A 22,992-nucleotide genomic window follows, 5' to 3' on the forward strand; every position below is an offset into this window, starting at 1 on the left:
TCACCTTTAGGTTCACTGGCAAAAATGGTTTAACACGTGTTGCTCCTACCCAGGAAGATGGAATCCCCTCTAGGAAAGTTCTTTGCAAAGCCGGATTAAGCCAGGGAGCCTCTGCCCCTTGTGCGTGCATTCTTATTTTCTTTTATTTGAATCATCCTTTGTGGCTGTGGAACAAACCAGTCCCCTGTTCTGCAGAAGTCACCCAAATAGGTGATGAAGTAGGGATCTCCCTTTCTCCACAAACCTGTCAGAAGAACAACCCTAAGCATGTTCCCCTCGTCCCCAAGCGGCTGGTGGTCTTTTTAACAGTTTTTTTGTTTAAATTGTTGAAGCAGGGTTTTTTTTTTTGTCTTAAACATCTAAATGGCACTTAGAAACAAATGCTGGTGTTAAACTGCTAATGGATTTTAACAATTATTTTGACTTTCTTCTTGCTTTGAGATTTCTCTGCTACTAGATTTTTTTTCATGTATTGAATTTAGAATCTAAAGTAAATAACACAAGTAAAAATCATGCCATGCACCCTCTTCCACTCTGATATCTCCTCCTTCTTAAATCCTTTATACAGGGTGGGCATTTGATACAGTGCTTAAGCCACGCTTGAGATGCCTGTAGTCTGTATCAGAGTATATGCGTTCAAATCCTGGCTTTGCTGCCACTTCCAGTTCCCTACTAAGGCACATACTAGGAAGCTGCAGTGATGGGTCCAGTGTCTGCATCCTGTCACCCACACGGGAACCCAGATTGGGTTCTGGGCTCCTGGCTTTGGCCTGGTCTAGACCTGGCTGTTACAGGCATTTGGGGAGTGAACCAACAGATAGATGATCCCCAGCCCCCAACTCTACTTTTCAAATAAAATGAAAAATTTTTTAAAAAGTCCTTTTATATAAGTGGCTTGTAACATACAATTCAGGCTTGGTTATGTTTTGTCCTGAGAAGATTTCACAAGTAATGCTGAAAGGTCACTGACCTCAGGCTTTGGGCAAGAACCTGTCACAGACATGATCTTATCCTGAGAGGAGCATTTTAACTTTCTTGTCCCCTTATTAGCTCCTTAAAAGTAGAGAATATTCCACCTTAAAAGTGTAGCATAGAGAACACATTTATATATATATGGTCAGGGAAACAAAACACAAGATGCTCAACCTCTTCAGTAATCAGAGAAATGTACAATGAGGTGCTACTACTCACCTATCAGACCAGCAAAACTATCTGACAATAACAAATGCTGGCCAAGAGGTGGACCAGTAGGAATTCTCATGTATTACTGGTTGGAATGTAGACTGGAACATTTCGCATGTCCCACTGCCCAGCAAATTCCTCTCCAGGCTCTGTACTCTAGAGAAACTTCCACCTGTGCTTCAGGTATAGGAATGTTCACTGTAGCACTATCAGCCACAAACTGGAAATGGCTGAAACATCCCCTGCTAGGAAAATGGATAAATACCTGGTACTACACTTGCATGAAGGAACATAAATGAACTGTAGTTGTACACATGGACATAGGTGAGTTCTCAAACATAATGCTGAACAAAATATCCAAGGGACAATATGGTATACATAGTAGTATAAATCTATTTATATAAAGTTCGAAAGATACAAAATGATACAATATATTTAGGAACAAATACCTAAGTGGTAAAACTATAAATTAAAGCAGGAGGATGAATATCATTAATTAATATTAGGAAAGTAGTTAGCTGGGGGTTGGGAGGATATGGTTTGGGAGAACACAGGGAGGTTTTAAGCTCTCAGCCAGAATCTATTTTTTAGCTTTGTGGTTTATTATTATACTTTAAAATGAACATATGTACACATTTTATATGTTCTTATGTATGTGTATATGCTCTTGTGTATATGTAAAATAAAAGTCTCTGACAAATAGTTAATTGGAAAATAAGTTGCAAAGCACTGCCCATACTATGATACCATTATTGGCTGGGGAGGGGAGGTTGATTTAACAAACAAAAAGTTTAAAACAGTTGTTCTTTGTATTTATGCATATTCCTACTCATAGACATTTAAAGCCCCTTCAATTAAAAATGCTAGCCAACATCTTCATAGAAACATTTTAGTATACTTCGTGTGTTTGTCTCATTCTCCGCTTAGGATACATTTCCAGAAATTGAACTGCCCTTTGACTGCCCTATCACCTGGTACCACGGCTACAAGCATTGCTGATGATCGCAGAAACCTCACCAAATACTTACTTAATAGTATCCAAAACGTCCTGTCATGAAAGGATAAGTCATCAGAGTCACATTTAGTAGCTTTCCGTATTTTCCCTTGTGTGAAGACTTTGGCAGGGAAAGACTTTGGGTTTCTAAGCCCCTTTTTTAAAAATAATTTCCCGAGAGATGAGCTCCATCTTCCTGGAGATAGTTAAAAAATGTACAAGGTGTACCTGTGCAGAGCTGTCTTTCAGTTGGCCTAACCATTTCTAGATATGAACTGGTTTTCTACCCCCTGGGAACTGGGTTTTGATTTCTAGACATCCTAATTGGCATAGCTAAGAATTTGAAGTCACCTTTGTTCATATATTTAGCCCCATTTTTCTGTTACCACACAGATTTATCCCGCAACTCTTGTTTTCATAATTACGAATACTGGCATTAGGAATGCTGTTTGCTAATGCTGACGGCCATTTTGTGAATAGTTGGGGGTAAGGGAATGAGTGACAACTTGATGCCTACTACACGCCAAGCACCTGGCATGCATTCATTTAATCCTCCTAGGACTGCAGGAGGTGGCGTTCTCATCTCCATGACTGAAGGGGATAGAGAACTGACGCTCAGAAGGCTGAGTTTCCACACCCAAGTTCACTGACTGCCAGACTGTAGGTCTGACTTGGTACCACAGCTGTCTGCTCTGGGATCAGTGACCCTTGCTCTACAGTGCCATGTGCCTACCTGGAGGGAATGCTGTCTTCCACAGGTCTTAACAGATGGTCCTGTTCTAACCACCCATACAACCATCTCAATATTTTTGCAGGGAGAAAGTTGATTACCGGCCAGGCTAGTTGTTTAAGGAGAAGATGTCTGAGGCATTACTGTCACAGGACTACTATTCCACATGGGGACCCTGGCAAGTTTTCCATCTAATCTCCAGATCTCTGCACCACTTAAACCCTGGATGGACTCTGTGTGACCAGACTGTGGAACTGTACTTGGCTATCTTGGCTTACTTAAACTATGCTCAGCACCTGTTCCCCATTAACTTCATAAGGATTTCAAAGAGTTCATGGGAAAACAAAATGAAAAGATGTTTCTTTTGGTACAAACAAAAATGGAAAAAAATCTTGTAGAAAATGCATACTATGAAAGAAAACTATGCATGTATTTTACAGACTCATTTATGTGTTTGAAAGGCAGAGATGGAGAGAGAGAGATCTTCCATCTACTGGTTCCCCAAATGCCCACAACAGCCAGGGCTGGGCCAGGCCAAAGACAGGAGCCAGGAATTTCATCCAGGTCTCCCATGTGGGTCACAGGAACCCAAGTACTTGGGCATCATCCTCCCATGTGCATTAGCAGTAATTTGGATCAGAAGCACAGAGTAGCTGAGACCCTAGCCTGGCACTCCAGTATGGGATGTGGGCCTTCCAAGCAGCAGCTTAATCCACTGTGCCACACAAAGCCCACCCTTCCATGAACTTTTTGTAAATTTCTCATGCAACTGTTAGAGGGATAACAAGCTACTTTATTTTCTTTTGATTTTTGGCATATGTTTTATATAAGTAGCTATGAAGTGATTCTTTTTAAAATCTATTTTTATTTGAAAAGCAGAGAGATATTGATCTTTCATGTGCTAGTTCACTCCCAAAACAGCTGGTGCTGGGCCACGTGGAAGCAGGAGTCTAAAACTCAATTTGGGTCTCCCACGTCTGGGAGCCAGCTCCTTGAGCCATTACCTACTGTCACCTGGAGTGTGCATTAGTAGGAAGCTGAATCTGGAGCAGAGCCAGCAGTTAAATTCTGGCCCTCTGGTATGGGATTTGGGCATCCCAAGCAGTGTCTTAACCTGGTGTGCTTTGCAAATACCTGTCCCAAGGCTGAGTTACTGAAGATGCAAGGAGTAAAGTGCCAAAGACTAAAGGAAGATTGATATCAATCATTTCCCAAGACCAGTGAGGGAAGAGCTGTTACTGGGGGCAGGGGGAGGAAGGTTGGAGGGACACTTACGGTGTGTTGATCACCAAGCGGTCCCACTGTCCCTTGATGTCATCCTCCGATGGCTGTTCAGTGATATAGAGGCCATCAAACTCCAGCTTCCTGGCAATTTCTTTTTCCCTTTTGAATACCACCAAAGGCACCTAGGAGTGGGAAGACACTGGGTACTCAGAGAGGGCTTTGCAGTTAAAGTATCTGTGCCCTAGCATTTGTCACAAATGAACCTTTCAATGTCAGTGCAGTAGCTCCTTTATGAGAATTCTTAGGGTGCCTAGATGTGGTACAAAAGTCAAACACAACATTTCATTTTTTTGGGTTATACATCTGCCTCTCCAAAAGCGGATCTTATCTGGGCCACCATTGAAGGCTTCAGTTAAATACCTGATTTAGTAAAAATTGGGTTCCTCTCCTAGCCTAGCAAGAAGGCTTTATTTAGATGAGTGCCAGGACCATCTCCTGAGACTGTTAGACTGGAGTTGAACCAAGACTTAGAAACGACAACAACCTATTCTATAATAGACTGACCAGCATAGGAATATGAAATGTTCCACCCCCTTCAATAGCTAGGGTCATATTTATTGCATAGATTTGAATTTCAGGTAATAAACACATTAGTTTTATGGTACTGAGGATTTCTTCTTTCCATAAACTGCTCCTGAAAGGAGGTATAGCACATTTTCTTGTGTCCTACAATCGCTCCCCTTTCCTTTTATAGTAGTCTCCTCTCATCTGGGCAGGGGAGGAGATACATTCTAAGATCCTCCTGAGGAATGCCTGAAACTGGATAGTACCAAGCCCTATAAACGCTATGTTTTTCCTGTACATAAGGCCACAAATTTAATGCCCAGGCCATCTTAACACAGCACTTCTCATGTACTGTGGCCAGGACTTTAGCAACAATAAAATCAGCATAATTTCTTTTTCCTTCTCCACAATCTTGCAGAAGATTCATTTTCCTGTATCTTAGCAACCTCAGCACTCAGTGTTCTCCCTCTCCTTATCAATTTGAGACCTTTCACCCTCTTTACTTAAAGAATGCACTTAATGGTATCTCTTTGCCAAGTAGTAACTGCCTGTATGACTACTCTTGTGTTTTGGGCCATTATTAGTAAAATACATGTTACTTGAACACAAGCAGTATGATATGAGAGAGTTGTGATCTGATAACTGAGAGTCTACCAAGTGACTAATAGTTGGTTATTATAGTCGGCATGGATATGCTGGATAAAGGGATGATTCACATCCCAGGTGGGAGGGAGCTGGGCAGTGCAAGATTTCGTCCATCTATCAGAACACTGAATAATTTAAAATTGATAAATTGTTTCTTTCTGGAATTTTCCATGCAACAATTTTGGATCATAATTGACTGTGGGGAACTGAAAATGTGTAGAATGCAAAATCATGCATCAGGGGGGACTATGGTAATTATAATTTTAATTTTAGATGGTATGGTGGAATGGCTGTAAAGACCTACTACCAAAGGGGAATGCAGAAAGGGATAGGAAAATAATCCACTTGTCCCAGCCATCAGCAGGCACACACACACTTAAACTATGGAAGAGAGTTAGTGAGGTCAGAGGATACTGCTACATCCCAGGAAATGGGAAGTCAGAGTTCCTCTATGCAGAAAAGCTTAATTCAGACAGAACTGGGCTTCCCATTCAGATGGGAATCCACTGGTTACTTGGTGACAATCCTGAGACCACTGTCTCCACACTGTTTCTTCCAGTGACTCTCACTCAAAGCTTATTAAATGGATATACCCCACTTTGCTCCTATATTTCCAAAACAGAAAGGCAAAATTTAGATAATAAGTTGTCAAGAGTTACCTATTGCCCTTTTTCCTTTAAAACAATGGAACGGCACTGAGGGAAGAAGAAATTAATGATAGCAAGTTGGTGAAGGCTATGAATAGACATTTCACACTGGGAGGAATCAATGACTGCTGTTAGTTAATGGATGATGTAGGAGGGGAAGCCAAACTACAGCTACTCTGAGTAATGTCTGCTTTATTTCAGAATGACTGTGAAGAGCAATAATTAAACTAAGTTTTGGAGCAGTATTGACCTCTGAGACTTGAGGCAGTCTCCTCCAGTCTTCTAGGAGTCTGTTTACGCTTGCAGGTAGAACTTCCACATTTTCATTCCCTGTATGGTGTCTGTGTTTTCTTTAGGTCTCCAGTATATCCTCATCCCATCTGACATGCTGAGCACTAGGATTTTGAATCGAGGAGTGGTAGCTAACATGCTCCAGGGTTTAGTATGCTCAGAGATCCGAGTGCTTTCACATGCATTAATCCATTTAATGCAACTTTAGGTGTAATAATATGCATTTTACAGACAAGGGAACAGAGGACGAGGCTAAGTAGCAGAACTAGGAGTCCAACCCAGAAAGGAAGGATGCATGGCTCCTAAATCCATGCTTCTCATGGTTACAGCGGGGTCTTATATGCATTTACCCAGTATTAGTCCTTTATTTCTAAAACAAGGCAAAACTGAAAAATGGATTTGGCATCTGGTCTCTCTAGCAGGGCATCTGGGCTTCCTATGATAGTATAGTATACTAGGAGAAAAAGTGCCACAAGTATAGAAATGTATTTCCTAGACTCTTCCCAGAAACAAGATGGCTTGGTTTATAGTCAAGGAGACTTCCTGCTTAAGAGAAGAAAAAAGTACTGAGGAAAAAAAAAAAAACCCTTGTGTAGTGGAAAGTGATGGACTTATAATACCAAAAACCACATGACTGAAGATTGACATGAGTTCAGTTGTGTCCAAATTTGGCCCGAAAGAACCTTGCCTCCTAGTGTTCATGCCCTTGTACAGACTCTTTTTCCATGCAATAATAAATCTGGGCTGGCCATGTGACTCATTTTCACTAACAAAATGCTGTTGAAAATGAAACTTTTCCAGTTCTGCACCTAAACCTTAAGAAGGGCTAGCAGTTTTCACTGTTGTACTCTTTGGAAACCTCAACCTATCATGCGAGGAGTCTAGATATCCTACTGGAGAGATCACGTAGAGAGGCCAAATGGAGAGGGAGATTCCCTGAGCCTACATGGACAGAAAGAGAGGGGCCTGGCTTTCTGGGAGTTCTTCTTCCAAGGTGTATGAGCATGGGAATGCATCATCTTGGCTATGGTAGCCCAGCTGAGCTCCCTCAAGGCTGCAGACATAGCCCCTTCACATGAAGTAGAGCCATTGCTCAAATGTGCCCAGTCACAGAAGTAGAGATGGAAAAATTGTTGTTTCAAATCACTAAGGTCTGGGGTACTTTGTTGTGCAGTGAGAGGTAACTGAAACTATAACACATCAACAGTTTTTCTTCTGATATCTTGAATGGTCAGTAATAAATGAAAATCTATGTTCATAAAAATTCAAAGACCTAAGAGACTGTCATAAGTTGCTCCACCTGTGAATTAGCCTGATGATTCTAATTCTATGAAATACAGTAAGAACACACTAAAATGAGACTGCTTGTGAAAGACTTGTCAAACTTGGATGTGCCTACAAACCATCCAGTAGATTCTGATTGGTTCTTATTTAAAAGGCCTGGGGGTGGGGCCTGACATTCTGCTGGTCTAAGCAGCTCCCAGGTCATGCCAGTGGTGCTGCTCCACCAATCTTATACTATCAGCAAAGTCTTAGAGAACAAAGGGCTGGTTGGACTCATAAAAGGCCCTTTGTCCTGAAGGAGTTGACTCAGAGCCTGAGTGGCAAGCAGCTTACCTTCAGGCAGTAATAGCCCACCACACAGACCAGAGAGATGATGGTGTGGACAACGGCCAGGGCCCGCAGTGTTGGCGCCATATACCCAGTGCTCTCCTGCAGGACAAAGAACACCATCGCTTCTTCCTCTTCCTCATCATTCAAGGAATTCCACAGGTTTGCAACATCCTCAGTCTCTTCCTCTAACGGTTCTTCTGTGACCTGGCCCAAGACACAACTCCCTCGTAAACACAGGAGGAGCTTCACCCATTGAGCTCTCCCCCCATAATTTATGGTGTTAGCATATGCTGTGCAAATAGTAGTGACCCAACATTACTTGCTGAACAAATGAGGTTTTTAGATAACTTATTACTAGGAGTTCTCTATCAAGTACAAACAAACATTTTCAAGAAGAGATAAAGCTGTCTATCGAACACAAAGCAAATTAGGGAACTTTCACTCCCTTCTTATGGTCTCTGTGCCACAGGAGGTATTCTATATCATGAGATAAGACTAAGACATGCATGCTCATAAGCACAGGTATGTAAACACACATGCATATACACTCACTATTTCCCATTGCTTCTGAGATTCTACTTACAATTATGGCTTCAATTACCACGCTGACACAGATTACTCTCAAATCTACATGTGTAGCACCAAGTGCTTCCTGGCTATCTGTGAATATCTGCCTGGAGTCACACATATCTCAATATGCTTAGAATCAAGCTTTGCCACACCTTGCTATGGGCCCATTTTTTCTTCTATGGGCAACAGAAAGCCACATAGCTGTCAAGTGGAAAGTTGATGTGGATAAAACAATGTTTCATAAAAATTAGGTTGGTAGTTTTAAATAGGTAAGTAGAAAGAGAGAGACAGACAGACAGACGAGATAGAAAGCCAGTTGAAAACAGTGTCAAGAATGTAGGACCAGGAGCAGGCATTTAGCCTGGTGGTTAAGATGCCCAGCTCCACATTGGAGTGAGTGCCTGGGTTCCATTTCCAGCTCTGACTCCTGACTCCAGCTTCCCTGAGGGCAGAAGTGATGGCTCAGATAGTTGGGTGCCCGCCACCATGTGGGAGACCTGGATTAAGTTCCCACCTCCTGGCTTTGTCTCTAGTCTAGCCCCAACTATTGCAGGTATTTGGGGAGTCAATCAGTGGATGAGAGCTATTTGCCTCTCTGTCTCTCAAAGAAATTATTCTGCACCATTCTTTAACTCATTGCATTAAAGATTATTATATTCCTATAGCATACAAGGACCACTTATCAATATTCATAATTTTCATTTAGCTTGACTCATTTCTGTCTTCTCAACTTCTTTTTTTTATTATTTATAATGGTTCTAACTTATGGGCCAATAAGTCACCTTATTCCTCAAGGAAAGAACTATCTTAATAATTCATTTTGAAATACTTCATAGTTCCTAATATAGGGTACAGCACATAGCAATGCTCAAAAATATTTTCTAAAAATTTATTTATTTGAAAGTCAGAATTACAGAGTGAGAGAAGGAGAGAGAGAGGGAGCGACTGATCTTCCATCTGCTGGTTCACTCCCCAAATGGCAGCAACAGTCAGGGCTGTGTCAAGTGGAAGCCAGGAGCTTTGTCTGGGTCTCCTACTTGGGAACAGGGGCCTACACATGTGGGCCACCTTCTGCTGCTTTCCCAGGCACATTAGCAGGGAGCTGGATCATAAGTGGAACAGCTGGGACTTGAACCAGAGCCCATGCGAGATGCCATCCCTGCAGACAGCAACTTAACTTTCTGCACCACACTGCTGGTCCCAAGATGCTCAACAAATATTTGAAGACTGAATTAAGTAATGACTCAACCAAACCTGAACTACTGAATAGTCTCCTAAATAGCTTCCCTTACTAGCAGTCTGTGTTCTTCCCACAGCTAATGGTTATATACTTTTTAGAAGCCAATATATTAGAAGTTTTCTTAGATATTAATTTTTTCTATAATTAAGAGTACAGACTTCTGTGAGGTTTCTTTTGTGTGTATAGGATGCTTAGTATTTAGCATATGTAGCAAATAACCCCTGAATAAAGTATCACCTTATAAAAAAGCAGGATGAAGTTGATAGCGAAGGCTACAAACAGAGCAAGGAACCTCAGGTTGTAGAAATTCCTGGCCAGGTAGTGCTGAAAAGAGAAGGACAGGCAGAGGTAGAAGACTTTGGAAAGAAAAGGCAACTTCCTTCTCTCACACAGCTCTATTCTGGTTAGACATTCATGGGCCTAGTCCTACTCTCTGGTTAGTACTCTTCTAAGGGAATCTAGCCATCTGAACACAGGCAAGACATACATGGAGGAACCAGAAATCTTGATTTTTTTTTAAGTTGCTTAGATTAATTCTTGAGAGAACCCCATTCTGTCTTGTCCCTCAGGAAATTCAATGCCTAAACATGGCACTAAGAGAGGACTCCAGCCCTGCTGTCCGAGTGCTGTGTTTTCTCCTGACTGCTCTATGTAAGGCGCTATCTGGAAATTATGATGATCTGGGCCCACACAAGGACCTGTAGCTGCCACCCTGGATACAGGCTCACTGCAGCCTCGATTCCGCGTATTTGTGTAAGAAGCCTCCTTCACGCCTTTCTTACATCCCCCTTCCCCAGAAACATCAGCATTTGAGGACTGGAATGGCAGCTGCTTGGGACAGAGCTCCCACCCTCTTTGTGGAGGGGCCCTCACTGATGATTCCAGAAAAGGTGTAGTTCTGGCCATTAGCAACTATGCCTCAATGGACAATTGATTAGACAACTGACTGACAAGTTGAATTGAGGTTTGATTGCATCTTAGAATAATAAACATCTGAGGATAGTGTGGGAACCTAACCTAACAGGACAATCTGTCTGTATCCCCGATGATCAAACTTTTGGAAGAGGACCAGCCATGTCCCCACAGAAAATACAGAAATGATCAACTAGAGAGGTGGTTCCATTCCTCTCAAGAGAAAACATCCTACTGAGAGGCACAGTTGTGGTAGGGCTGCAGTTATTTCCAGGTTATCTCCTTTCTCTTTTCCTCCAACACAAAATAAACAGATGGAGGAATGAGAAGAGGGAAAAGAACTGGAATGAGACGGGGAGGAGCTAACTCAATGGACAAACCAGCAGCCAGTTCTGAGGGCTGTCTGGGCGACACCTGCTCTACAAAGGCAGCTGAGGCTCAGGGCTTACCAGTAACTTAGTCTGATAGATTTCCAACCCCTTAAAAAAATTGGCCATGAAGGCTTCAGGCTTCTCAACTTTCTGACCACGCCGCCGCTTCTTCTTTTTTGTCACTTCTGCCCACAGGTACTCGGCTCGCTCCTCTTCTTTGGCTTTGTCTTCCTTTTCCCCATCTTCCAAGCTACAAGAATGAGGAACTCACTTAGCATAGGAGGTAGGAGGGAGATCTGGCCCAGAGAGAGAGTGAGAGATCTGGGTTGAGAGGGACAGAAGATAGAATCTTCCTGCAGTGTGGAAACCTCAAGTCTATCCACCCCCACAGTGGTTGGATGTCACATTTATACTTAATAAGTGGTGAATGTTTTAATGAGTCATGGTTATCATTTACACATAAGTTTGTATTCTTTTGGAATTAGGCTTAAAATTCTTTTTCCTTCAGTACATTCATCCTTTATTTTCTAAACTTTCTTAGGAATTAGCAATAGTACCTACTATTCTAAACTTGTATAAAAGAGCTTAGCACAGTCCTAATGAATAATAACTATTCAATTAATAATGGATATCATAATCATTGATATTATATGAAGTGGCCAACTATAGGTGCTTGATAATTTGGCCAGATAGTAAAACTCGGTAAAGTTAATGAGATTAATAGGTGTCTTTATTATAGATTTAAGGAAAAAAGACATATATTCAGGACTTGAAGACTATCTACTGTTTATATTAATGCTGATAGGTTTTCTATTTAACACAGTGATAGGACAGTAGATGTTAGCAGTCAGATGCTATCAAGAGCTACCTACAACAGCAATTAGAGTGGTTATTGCTACCCAGAACTTACTCTGCCTTCTCAGATTCTACTTTTCCTTCTGCTTCATGTTCTGCCTTCGTCTCTGCTGCCTAGACAAAAACAACAGTCAGTCAAGATTTCCTCAAAGAAGTGAGTTCACGATGAACCACATCATTGGCTATTTTCTTCTTGGCTGTGAGTCTCAGTGGCCTTTTCTCTGCATGTTTCTACTGGCTCTCTGAATCACAGAACCTAAGTCCCCCTCCCCCATATATCACACTACTCTATCTAATTTGGAAACTCAATGGCTCTTCTATTATTTATTCAACTCAAAAAGGACAGTTGTCCCAGGACATTGTGAGAACCCTGCAGCCACAGTCCTACCACCCCATGGGGTAAGACAGAAATGGGACACAGATCAAACCAAGTGAGAGTCAGAGCCTGCTTCCATTGGCCAGGCTTCCTCGCTCATCTTCAGCACTCTTGCCATGACCCCAGTCCCTCTGGATGATAGCATTACATTTAGAACACGAGTCCAGCTCCTTTCCAAGGCCAACATGTCCTACACAAACTTGACCTTTCTCGTTATCTTCATCTTCTGCAACTTGATTTGTTTCCCACACCAAAAATGCAGACCTCTTTTTCCTTTCCTGGAACATTCTGCATCCTTTGCCTATGTACTACCCCCATTCTCTGCTCGGATCATCAGTGTCCTAGCTTTTCACGTGCCTGCCACCCTTCAGGATGTGGCCCAGATGACACCTTTTTAGAAGCCTCTTTGACCACTCCATTTTTAGGAGGTCTATGTTCACTCTATATACTGGCTTGTTCAGTTATTTTATATGCATCAAAAATGGTAATTATTTATTTGTTGTCTTTTCCCACTAGAGATTAAATTCAATGGAAGCAAAAATGTTTTCTCTCTTGTTAACAGAAGTATTCCCATATCTTAGAACAGAGCCTATCACAAAGCAGTCCCTGTGATGTATGAAACTCTGTTCTAGGCTCTGGGGCCACATCAGGGAGCAAAACACAACAAATTAGTATCATAAGAATGCCTAGTACTCTGATGCTTCCTCAGTCCCCAAACCAGGTGAGAGTTCTCTCCCACACAATCCCACAGTACCTGACATTCCTCCTTCCTATCATTCCTCATGCTTGTATTAACTAGTCCAGTGTTTATCTCATCTACCAAACTGCAGGGACAATGTGTTGCTCATTTACCACTGTATTCCCGAGCCTAGTACAATGCCAAGTGCACATTAACTTTTCAATAATTAACAACTGAATGAATGAATAAAAGTTCCCTTTGGGCTCTGATCTCTTCATACTTTTCCACTCCTTTTTACGCTAGAATGATGTTTTGAGTTGGATGCTTCAAGAGAGAGGAATACTCCAAACCTCCCATGGCCAAGGGGATCTGAATTATTGCTATCTTATTCATTTAATTTATTGACTTACATAGAGTGAATATTGGATAGTGGGTACATAACAAGGATAAAGGTCTCCTAACATACGTTAAATCATATGATATCATCGGAACTTTTTAGCACATTATAAAAGTATTGTCTCACATGAAAGGTCTTCTCTTAAGGTAAACTTGGTTTCCTATACTTTCAGTTCACTGAATGAACTCTGGGAACCCTATACCTTCTATTAAAAATTTGAAGCAAAATGAGGGTATCAGACCATCAAGTTTGAACTCTACAGTGAAAATTGAAAGACAACCCAGCAAGTAGACACCAAGACAACATTTACATCTCAATTTTCCGAGCATGCAGAACTGGGAATATAAGATTAGGGTAAAGCCCTGGGAATTGGTGTCAGTGACTGCAAGATATAGTGTTAAGTTTTATTCCGTCAGTAAAGGTGATAGAAACACGTGATGCTTACCTGTGCTTTCCTCTTCTTCCGTACAGTGCTCTCTAAGGTAGGGGGTTCGTCCTTGCCGATGATTTCGGAGAGGTCACCCAAACCCACTTCGGGCCCATGCTTTACGCCACCTTCCTTCTTTGGGTGGAGTCCAAAGAGGTCTGACATGAGTTCTGTATCTCCCCTCTCTCCCTTGACGAAGTGCACTAGTTCAGTCGTGATGCCTGCCTCCGCCACTTCTGCCCTCTCAGCTTCCATCGCATCATCGTGGATACCAAACTGGGTTGGGTCAGGCATATCACCCAGGATCTTAGTCACTCTGATGTTCTTTGCCCCTTCTACGAGGCCCCCTCCGAACACTGTGCTCCAGAGGATCTGGAAGATTCCCCCCACTATGGTGAAGAACAACTGAAACAGCCCCACAAATAGCATCCAGAAAAAAGAGAAGAAGACTTTCACCAGTTCCTTCGCGGTCATCTTTTTCACATTCCTGTATTGCTTCCTGAGGTTCTTGAGGGTTGCCTTCCTCAGAAGGTTGGTGATATTTCTCTTTAACGAGGCACAGGCCATGGCAAATGCAGAGGCGGACTCAAAAGATTTGTCTTCCTCCTCTTCCCCATTAATTTCTAACACATAAGAGGATTCTTCATCTCCTTCCTCTTCTTCTGGCCTGTCAGCTGAGTCAGACTCAGAGATCTGGGATGCTAATTGCATTTCAAAAATGGTATCCTCACAGAAATTCACAAACAGTTCCATCTTTTCTTGTTCTCCACCTTCGTTGACAACATCGAAAATGAACTGTCGCTTAGATTCCTTCACTTGCGGCTTCTCCCATTGAGTTCGACTGGATTCACTGATCTCAAAATACACACGTTCAATTTTCTTGGCCCCACCCATGATCTCAATTCGCCCTAGGTATGGCTCAAAGTAATTCAGCACACTTTCTGCTGGGTCTAACAGACACTTCAGGCGAGAATCATTTGGCATGTGTTCAGAAAGATTTGTCAGTAACACCGCCACATTAAATCCTATGTCCTTGGCCGGCTCATGGAACCGGTCTACAAAATCAATGTAATTAAACATGTCATTCTCATCAGCTTCTGCACATGAGAGGAGAAAGTCAATCTCTGACTGTGTATACTGTTTTTGGCCTTCCATGGCCTTCTGGAATTCTTTCTTGGAGATAATCCCTTTACCATCTGGGTCATATTCTTTGAAGGTATCTGAGCTGGTTAAGTCTTTAAGTTTCAAGAACATGTCAAAGAATTTCAAGATCATTTCTACATTGGTAGATGATTCTACCAGTGTGTCAACCATCTGCTTGCCAATGGTTCCATTTACCACATTCCCTGTGAGGCAGGTTCAAAAAGACATACAAATATATAAATAAACCCAAGCCATCATGTCACTGACCAGGTAGCTAATTTTAGAAGACTTATAGGACAAATTCATCTGCTGTTTTTCTAACTGTGATGATTTGGAATGGGTAGGAGGGAGCAGCAAGCCATAAAGACTACACCACTAGGCGCCAAGGGGGAAAGAAACACAGGGATGGCTATGGCCACACCATTGCCCTGTATCTGGCCTGGGGCCTGGGAAGTGGTTTCTTTATCAGATTACAGGGGACACGTAGGGATATTTGGTGTCCCTCTTATCCCCTTAGACCTAGGAGGGTGCCCAACTAGATGGCTGGCATACACACTGGCAGCCAGATGTATTGAAAAGCAATGGGGAGAGGGAGAGGATAGGGAAGAGCAAAGCTTGGAAGTTTTCCCCAGTTCATTCTGGCTTTCCTATTGATACAAAATGAGTTGGTTTCTGACTTTGTCCATCAGACCACGTGCCCCTCACTCATTTTTTGCTTCTGAAAATTTGGCATTCTAACCAATGTCATGGCATCAATGATCTGCCAGAAGAATCATCTGCACAATTAGTAAGGTTAGTGTTCAGACCAATTACAGTTGTGTGAATGCCTAGTTATACCAAACAGCCCAACCTTCCAGGAGGGACAGAAGCATCACCACCATGTCCTGAAGGAGATCCAAGAGTTCCTTCAGCAGCTCGATCTGACTGGAATCCTAGAACAGAAACAGGAGATACCCCTGAGCTATCTGATCCCTCTGCAAAGTACAGGGCAGTGAGCAAGAAGAGCCTGCTCTGGGAAGCTTAGGTGAAGGCTGCGCTGATGCTGGGAACGAGCTCCCGCTCACTGGGAATGCACTGCTGCAGCACTGGAGCAGGACGCATCCAAACAGAGCTCCTTTACAGTCTTCCTTCTCCAAGGGCACCGAGGCAGATACACAGCTGTTGTCCAAAACACGGAGCAACCCAATCCACCAAAGAGCTTTTGGGTACCTCGAGTACTTTACGTTGGCATTATCTACACTAGAGAATGACCGGTGAACTTTGTGGAGATACTACTGCAATTCAATTCAGGTACTAAGCTATAATCACCAAAGGGGCTCTCCTTTCCGGATTGATTTAGGTTCTCCTGCTTCTCATTGGTGGTGATCTGGGTGCCATGAGTTACTTAAAATGGTATATAATAGAGGCTATTCCTCTGGATGGATGATTTTCATACTCGTCTGTTCGGTTTGAATTTCAGCATTGCAGACAGGGTTTTGCTAAGTTACCTCTGTGCTTTGTACCCTGAGTTAGGAAAGGATTTCATCCTTGAAGATAATATGAGGTGGAATTCCACCTGAGGATGGGATTAAAAGTATATTTGGGGCCACCCTTCCTTTATAGACTCTTGCTAAAAGAGATGTATCTCTTTCCCTAGCTCTTCACATTTCAGAGGCGTGCCCCCCTTCTTATGTTGTGTGTCACAGATACACACAAAATATCACAGAAGGGTAGAACAGCAGAGCTAGGACAGAACTTCAGAGCTCGCCTGTTCTTACTACAGATATTTTCTAGGTGATAAACCCAAACACCAGAAGGGGGAAATGACTTTCTGAACATCACTGGTGAGAAGATGGCAGGGCCACGGCTCCTGGCTCCAGAGCCTCCGCACCACTCTGCCCCAGCCGAGATAGGAGTGCCAAATTAGCAGCCCTCTCAAGAGCGCTCTCTTCCCATAGGGCCAGAGTCAAAAGGGGAAAAAAATGAAAGGGTTAAGGGACACATTCCGGAAGAGAAGAAGCAGATGTGACAGCCTTGAAAATTTTAGACACACATTATTTAAATTAATGCTGCAAATGTTACTCTAATCAGCCTGAAACACATCCTGAAGTTCTCCCTCATGTGTTGCCATGGAGAGAGGTGATCAACTACTACATATGCTACATTTATTTGTTCATAATAAATGCTCTGAGCAATTCTGATTCATCTTGCCAGAGAGATGGGGAGTGAGAAGGAGAGGCAGGGGCAGAGAGGGAGGAGAGAAGCAAAGGTGAAAGAGAAGAGCTGTGTGGGTAACAGACATGCAACACTGGACAGATCAGACAGGACTGTTAGAGAGTTGTGTAAATGGACAAAACAGTGACAAGGAAGCAAGAGGATTTGCACCATAGAAAGCATGGGTTGAAGCAATTTTAAAAAGGTGGGTAGATGGGACACAGGGAAGGAAGCTGCATTCATGCAAAAGCCTGTCGGGGACACCCCTGGAGCTATTCATTTCTGTCTCCCATTTTGGCCCTCAGCTTTTAAAACGTGACCTAATCTGCACGGCTTTTCTAGTCTTTGACCAAGCAGCCACACCAGCAACAGAAATACCAAGAGGAGGGAATTGGAGTAGCATTTCACACTGTTGATATGGGTGGGAATGAGCCACAGTACCTGAGAGAGTTTCATCTGCATGTTAGCAAACACATGGAGGAAGCCGACCACTGCATCCCACAGCCGACTGTGAGCCAGGCTCTGCTGGTTTCCAATACAAGGGCCCTGTGGAGAGGAGGACATCCTTAGTCCACTGAAACATCACACGCTGCTCCCAAACCTAGCCCAGAAAAGGCGTTTGACACCTACTTATATGACTAGGTAGCTGGATATTTCTCCCAAGACACCACTCTTTTCCTTCCTGATCAGAGGCCATCTTTTCTAAGAAAAACAACTTAGGGATTTCACACTCCAGTGTTTTTTCCAGAAAATTTCTTTTGGCCTCAAAAATGCATTCTTCAAATAAAATCTTACATTGAAGTACAACAGGACTATTTAAAATACTTAAGTATTTTGGTTGCAATAGAACTGAAGGGCACTCCTGCCTCTTCTCACCCACAGTTGGTCTAAGAGGCAGTGTGAGGAACCCAAAAGTGCTGTGTGACACAGCTGGAAAACCAGGCCCCCATCCACACATTGTTTTTAGGCAAAACTACATTTAACTGTTATGACCATGTGGCTATCTAATCATGAAAAAAAATCTGTGTAATAATCCTAGTGTTCGACCATTTTGAGGTTTTTATCATTAATTGAAACTTCAAATATAAAGCCATCTCAACTATCTTTTTGGAAAGAGACATAGAGGACTGAATTAATTAACAGTTTGCATTTTCCATGTTAATAACCTTCCTACTTTTGAAGATCATTATTGAACCAACAATTTTTATCCTTAACTCTTCCTTAAGTTCTATTTTTTCAACCCTGTAACCAGTCTCCAAATCATTCTTAAATGAGAAATTTTTAAGGAGGACACAGATACTACCTCAAGTTCTGGAAACCTCTTGGCAGGATTCCTAGAGATGAGGTGAGCAGGAGAATCATTACCTGCAGCCCAAGTCACATAGGCTTGTTTAAAAATCATTGTGTGTATTCAGTGTCTGATCCCTGGAAATTGATAAATTCTATAGGGAACAAAACTGGCTGTTGAAAGAAACTCAGATCCACCAAAAACGAACTTCTCCTTCATTTTTGGGTTAAGCTCTCCAAGGGAAATTCTGAAGATCAGAATGGGTTTTTAAAAAGCTCACATGGCTGCTTGTCAAATATGTGAGACTGCACATCAGTCACCTCTTTCTAGGTTTTTCTCTCTGTGTCTCAAGGACAAGTTGGTGATTTTAGTTTTGGGTTACTTTTAATGAATAATATGATCTGGATGTGCCTGTTGATGCATCATAAGCAACTTTATTAGATGAGAATTTAATGTTTTTCATAGAACAAATTTTGGCTCAATCATATTCCCTGAAAACTTTTGGACTTTTAGAAAACAGAATGTTCTTTGGGAAAGAAATGAAGGTACGCAAGAACAGGAATGAAATAAGTCCCATTTTTTCCCCTTGCTTTTCTCATTTCAGTAAGACTTACACTATTCCTCATGAAGCCATTTTCCAAATGACTAGCCCAGAATATATTCTGTTCTCTGTATCCATCCATAGCCTGCATGCCTCTGTGAAGACTTTGAGCCTTTTGGTTCATAAGGACTTTGCCTTTCTCTGAACTCATACATTTGTGATTTCCAAGCATAGTATGTAAGATTATTTGATGTCATGTATGACCAACATGTATCAAATAATTTTACTCAAGTACATCTATTTTCTTAATTGCATTGTAAGCTCTTTAAGGGTACAGGCAACACAGTATATTTCTTTTCATGAATCACAGTGCAGAACCCAAGCTACAAGTGCTGTTAAATGAATAAATAAATGAATGAGACTGTATTCATGAACCTCCTGATTATGATAATTTGAAGATAAAGTGTTAGCCCTAAAAATATTACATCACAAGGTGATAAGGTTCTTGATTTTATAGCAAATTTATGCATGAATATGTCCTCTATTCCTTTTCATAGTAGCTAGAGGGCTGTAGGCAATGAATAGAGGATGCAATGAACAGAGAAAGAGTGTTGCAAGATTTAGACATACAACCCGAAATTTACTGATCGATTTAAGCATGACTACATGTAATTTATATACTTCTGAGTTTAATTTTGACACAGGTAATTTCTGACAAGTTAGTAGATTCTCATGAATTCTGTTTTAAATCCCTACTTAAGATAGTATCTTTTATCACTTTATTCCTTCATTCTGTCAATCATATCTCCACTCCAGTCTGTTACTGAACACCTATGACACACCATTGTTTCATACATGAAGAACACTAAATTGAATAAAGTTTTCTGTCCACAAAAGGTTTTCAGTCTAGATGGAAAGCAGTAAGTAGTCAAATGGCAATAAATTTTGACAACATTGTAAACAGGTCTCACTGGGGGACCACAAACTATAGCTTCTTGTAGAGTACAGGAACTATTGGTGCCTGTTTATGGACAAGAAATAGTGTCACTGTTAGAGCTGGATGAAGAGTCCCCATGTACATCCCAATACTATGTAGGAAACAGAATTTGGGAATGTTAGAATTGTCCTCTTGGTTTTCAAGCATGCACTCTGCAGCACATACCTGGATATATTCTGTAAGAGAATTGAAAATCTGCTTGGTGACTGCTAGAGCTTTGGAAAAATTGTGCTGTCCAGATTCATCAATGATGTCTTTCCCTGAGTAATACCAGTAGAAATCACTGATGGATTCCTAAAAACAAATGGAGTTTAGTGTTTTTCAGACTTCAGTAATTGAAGATACATTTGTTTAGGAAGAGTACAAGAGAATCCTACATCTCCATGACTTGTCTGCTACACAGGAGTTGGGGACTCTGTGAAGAAGTACAGAGATAGTTGACCCCTAGAATTTTTCAAGCACAAATATCCCTCAATAAGAAGGAACATTTCAGAGACAAAAACCTTCAGCTGGACTTGGGAGACTATGATACAGGACATTTCATTCAGAGTGAAAAATGTGCATTAACAATAAAAATGATCATAATCCAAATAACAAAGCAACATAATAGCTAACAATGGATTTCCAGACATTGTTCTGAGCAGGATACACATATTATACCTCACGATCTTTACAGTTGGCCTATGAGACAGGTCCTACCCATTTTACGATGAGAAAACTGGAACACATGGAGGCTGAATAGATTGCTCTAGGCTTCAAACTATTAACCAAGATGAGGACTTGGCAACAAGAAAAGAGCACTTATGTACAATTTTGTTGATTTTCTCAGTATAATTTGGACTTTCCTCAAAACAATTAAATCAAGTGACCCTTAAACACTCACAACTGGTGAACTCAGTCCCATTGTTGTGTAACTCTTTTTCTGGTGAAATTTGTAAACCTCCTTCACAGGTTGTTCTACAACTCTTGGACACTGCATACAGGTTCTCATTGGAAAAACCAATTTAAACCAGCATTTTACAATAGATGACTTGGTATTTAACCACTCCCTCTGTTTCATTCTTTACTTTCCAGGCGTTTGGACTTCTCATTCCCAAGTGGACAGAGATCATAATGCCTTCCTTAGTGACTATACAGATGGTCCCCAACTTACAGTTCAACTTATGCCTTTTTTTTTTTTTTTACTTCATTATGTTGTGAAACCAATGCACATGCAGTAGCAACTGTACTTTGAATTTTGACCTTCTCTCACACTAGTGGTATATGGAGTGATGCTCTCTTGTGATGCTGGGCAGTGGCAGTGGTCACAGTTTCCAGTCAGTCACCTGATCAAGGCGGGGAAACAACTGATTCTCTACAGTGTAGTAGGATGTGGTACTAAGCTTTGATGTTTGGAAGGTGTATTAAATGTACTTTCCAAGTTTCAACTTATGATGGGCTTACTGGGATGTAACTCCACTGCAAGCTGAAGAGCATCCACACGCTGGACCTCCCCCGACCCTGGATGAATGATTTTAGCTTTTGGATGTGGAGGTGGAATTTGCCTCCACCCAAGACCCCACTGCTCACCTGTAGACGCAGCAGATAGTCCACTGTGCTGATGATGACATTCACGGTGGTAGTGTTTCCCATCTGAGTTCGCAAGAAGTTCTGAAAGTCTGAGAGTACCGGTTCAGGGTCAGAGCCTGCCCACCAAACTGAGGGAGCCAGGCACATCCTCTCAGCTGAGCTCAGAAGACACCCATTATGAGACGTCCTACAGGACACCATGTTGGGATTCTGGCAGATCCTGTAGGTAAAGGCTCTGCTTTGAGTCTTCCTAACCTGATGACACCAGAAATGAGACTTAAGAAGCCCTAAGGGGCTAGATGAAAAGGTCTGGACATTAGATTCACCATCTGAACATTCTGGAAGCAGCTTTGCCTTAATGGCACTAAATACCATGAACCATTAAGTTAAAGGTCATCTTACATTGAGTGTCTTACTGACATTAGTTTCTTAATTGATAGCCTAAAGTTAGCAACTGGTTGTATCAAAGGGACATACAAAACTGAATGATAATTTTGCAGCTGAATGTTGTTTTTCCTTGACAAATTGATTTGTTCCACTTACCACTGTTATGTCCTTCACAAAGTAACTGTAGAAACCTAAAGAGATCTCGTGTGAACTCATCATTCTGGAGTACCTTTTCACCTTGAAAACATACAATATTCATGAGCACTTATTTGGCTTGTCAACATAGAGCACCTTCTAACTCACACAGCTGGAAAAATGATACAGGAGTTGTGTCAGAATGATTTGGAAAATTAATTTTGGATGGATGGTGAATAAGTTGATTAAAGCAGAACTGAGGCTGCAGGGGACAGAGCCCAGTGAAGGTAAAATGTTTAGCCACAAGATACATTTGTAATGAGAGCAACTAGGATAATGGCAGTAAATGGTTCACAGTCCACAACCCATGCTTCCCATAGGAAGACACTTCTTTAAGCATCAAACTGCTGAGTTACACTCGACATGCAACCACTAAGCCTAAAATGTGTCTATGCTGAGGCAATTAAATAAGTCTCTTAGGATTCACACACATGGTTGGAACTCAAGCCAGAACTCACACTTACCACGCTCACGAACAATGACTGTGATAAGAGAAAAAAATAGAAGATGCCAAATAAGAAAACAATAAATACCACAATAAACTCTCTTTAGTTAAAACTGAATCTATAAACACATCGAGCCTGGATGAGGGCTTTATCAGAGCTACTGATAGAAACATTTTGCCAAAATGGAGCAAATCTTTGCGGATTATGAAGCAGTGAGCATGGGCTCTATCCAGAAAGTATTAGTAAGATTTTAATCAGGAAGAAAATGGCCTTGACATTCATTATTTACTTACGTGTTCCTTCTTCAGTAACCATTCCCAGGCCTTCAGCTTTATTCTGCCTCTCAAACGCATTCAAATCAAGGACACTTTTAATAGACAAAAGGAAACAAGGTTCAGGGCTGTGCAGGCTGGGAAAATGGATTTCTAATGTCAGTGTATCTATTGACTAAGAATATCCTGTCCCTACATTATCTTTTATTTTATTCAAAGATTTATTTATTTTAGTTGGAAGGC

The 22,992-nt window shown here is 41.6% G+C and overlaps 1 protein-coding gene across 8 annotated transcripts in view; it reads right to left on the minus strand.

Moving 5' to 3' along the window:
- Positions 1-22,992, minus strand: part of RYR3 (ryanodine receptor 3) — a 598,353-nt gene that overhangs the window by 11,750 nt on the left and 563,611 nt on the right. For 6 of the 8 annotated variants that reach the window (XM_070053266.1, XM_070053265.1, XM_070053268.1 and 3 more), the window contains 13 exon segments: positions 22,771-22,844; positions 22,496-22,513; positions 21,993-22,073; positions 21,450-21,538; positions 20,046-20,174; positions 17,496-17,600; positions 15,712-15,793; positions 13,737-15,064; positions 11,895-11,953; positions 11,063-11,234; positions 9,939-10,025; positions 7,895-8,095; positions 4,182-4,312 (listed from right to left, as the gene is read on the minus strand). In XM_070053266.1, the coding sequence (XP_069909367.1) occupies positions 4,182-4,312; positions 7,895-8,095; positions 9,939-10,025; positions 11,063-11,234; positions 11,895-11,953; positions 13,737-15,064; positions 15,712-15,793; positions 17,496-17,600; positions 20,046-20,174; positions 21,450-21,538; positions 21,993-22,073; positions 22,496-22,513; positions 22,771-22,844 (2,556 nt within the window). 8 annotated transcript variants of the gene reach the window in all.

Source organism: Oryctolagus cuniculus, chromosome 12, assembly GCF_964237555.1.
Source record: "Oryctolagus cuniculus chromosome 12, mOryCun1.1, whole genome shotgun sequence".
In the NCBI taxonomy this organism is placed as follows: Eukaryota; Metazoa; Chordata; class Mammalia; order Lagomorpha; family Leporidae; genus Oryctolagus; species Oryctolagus cuniculus.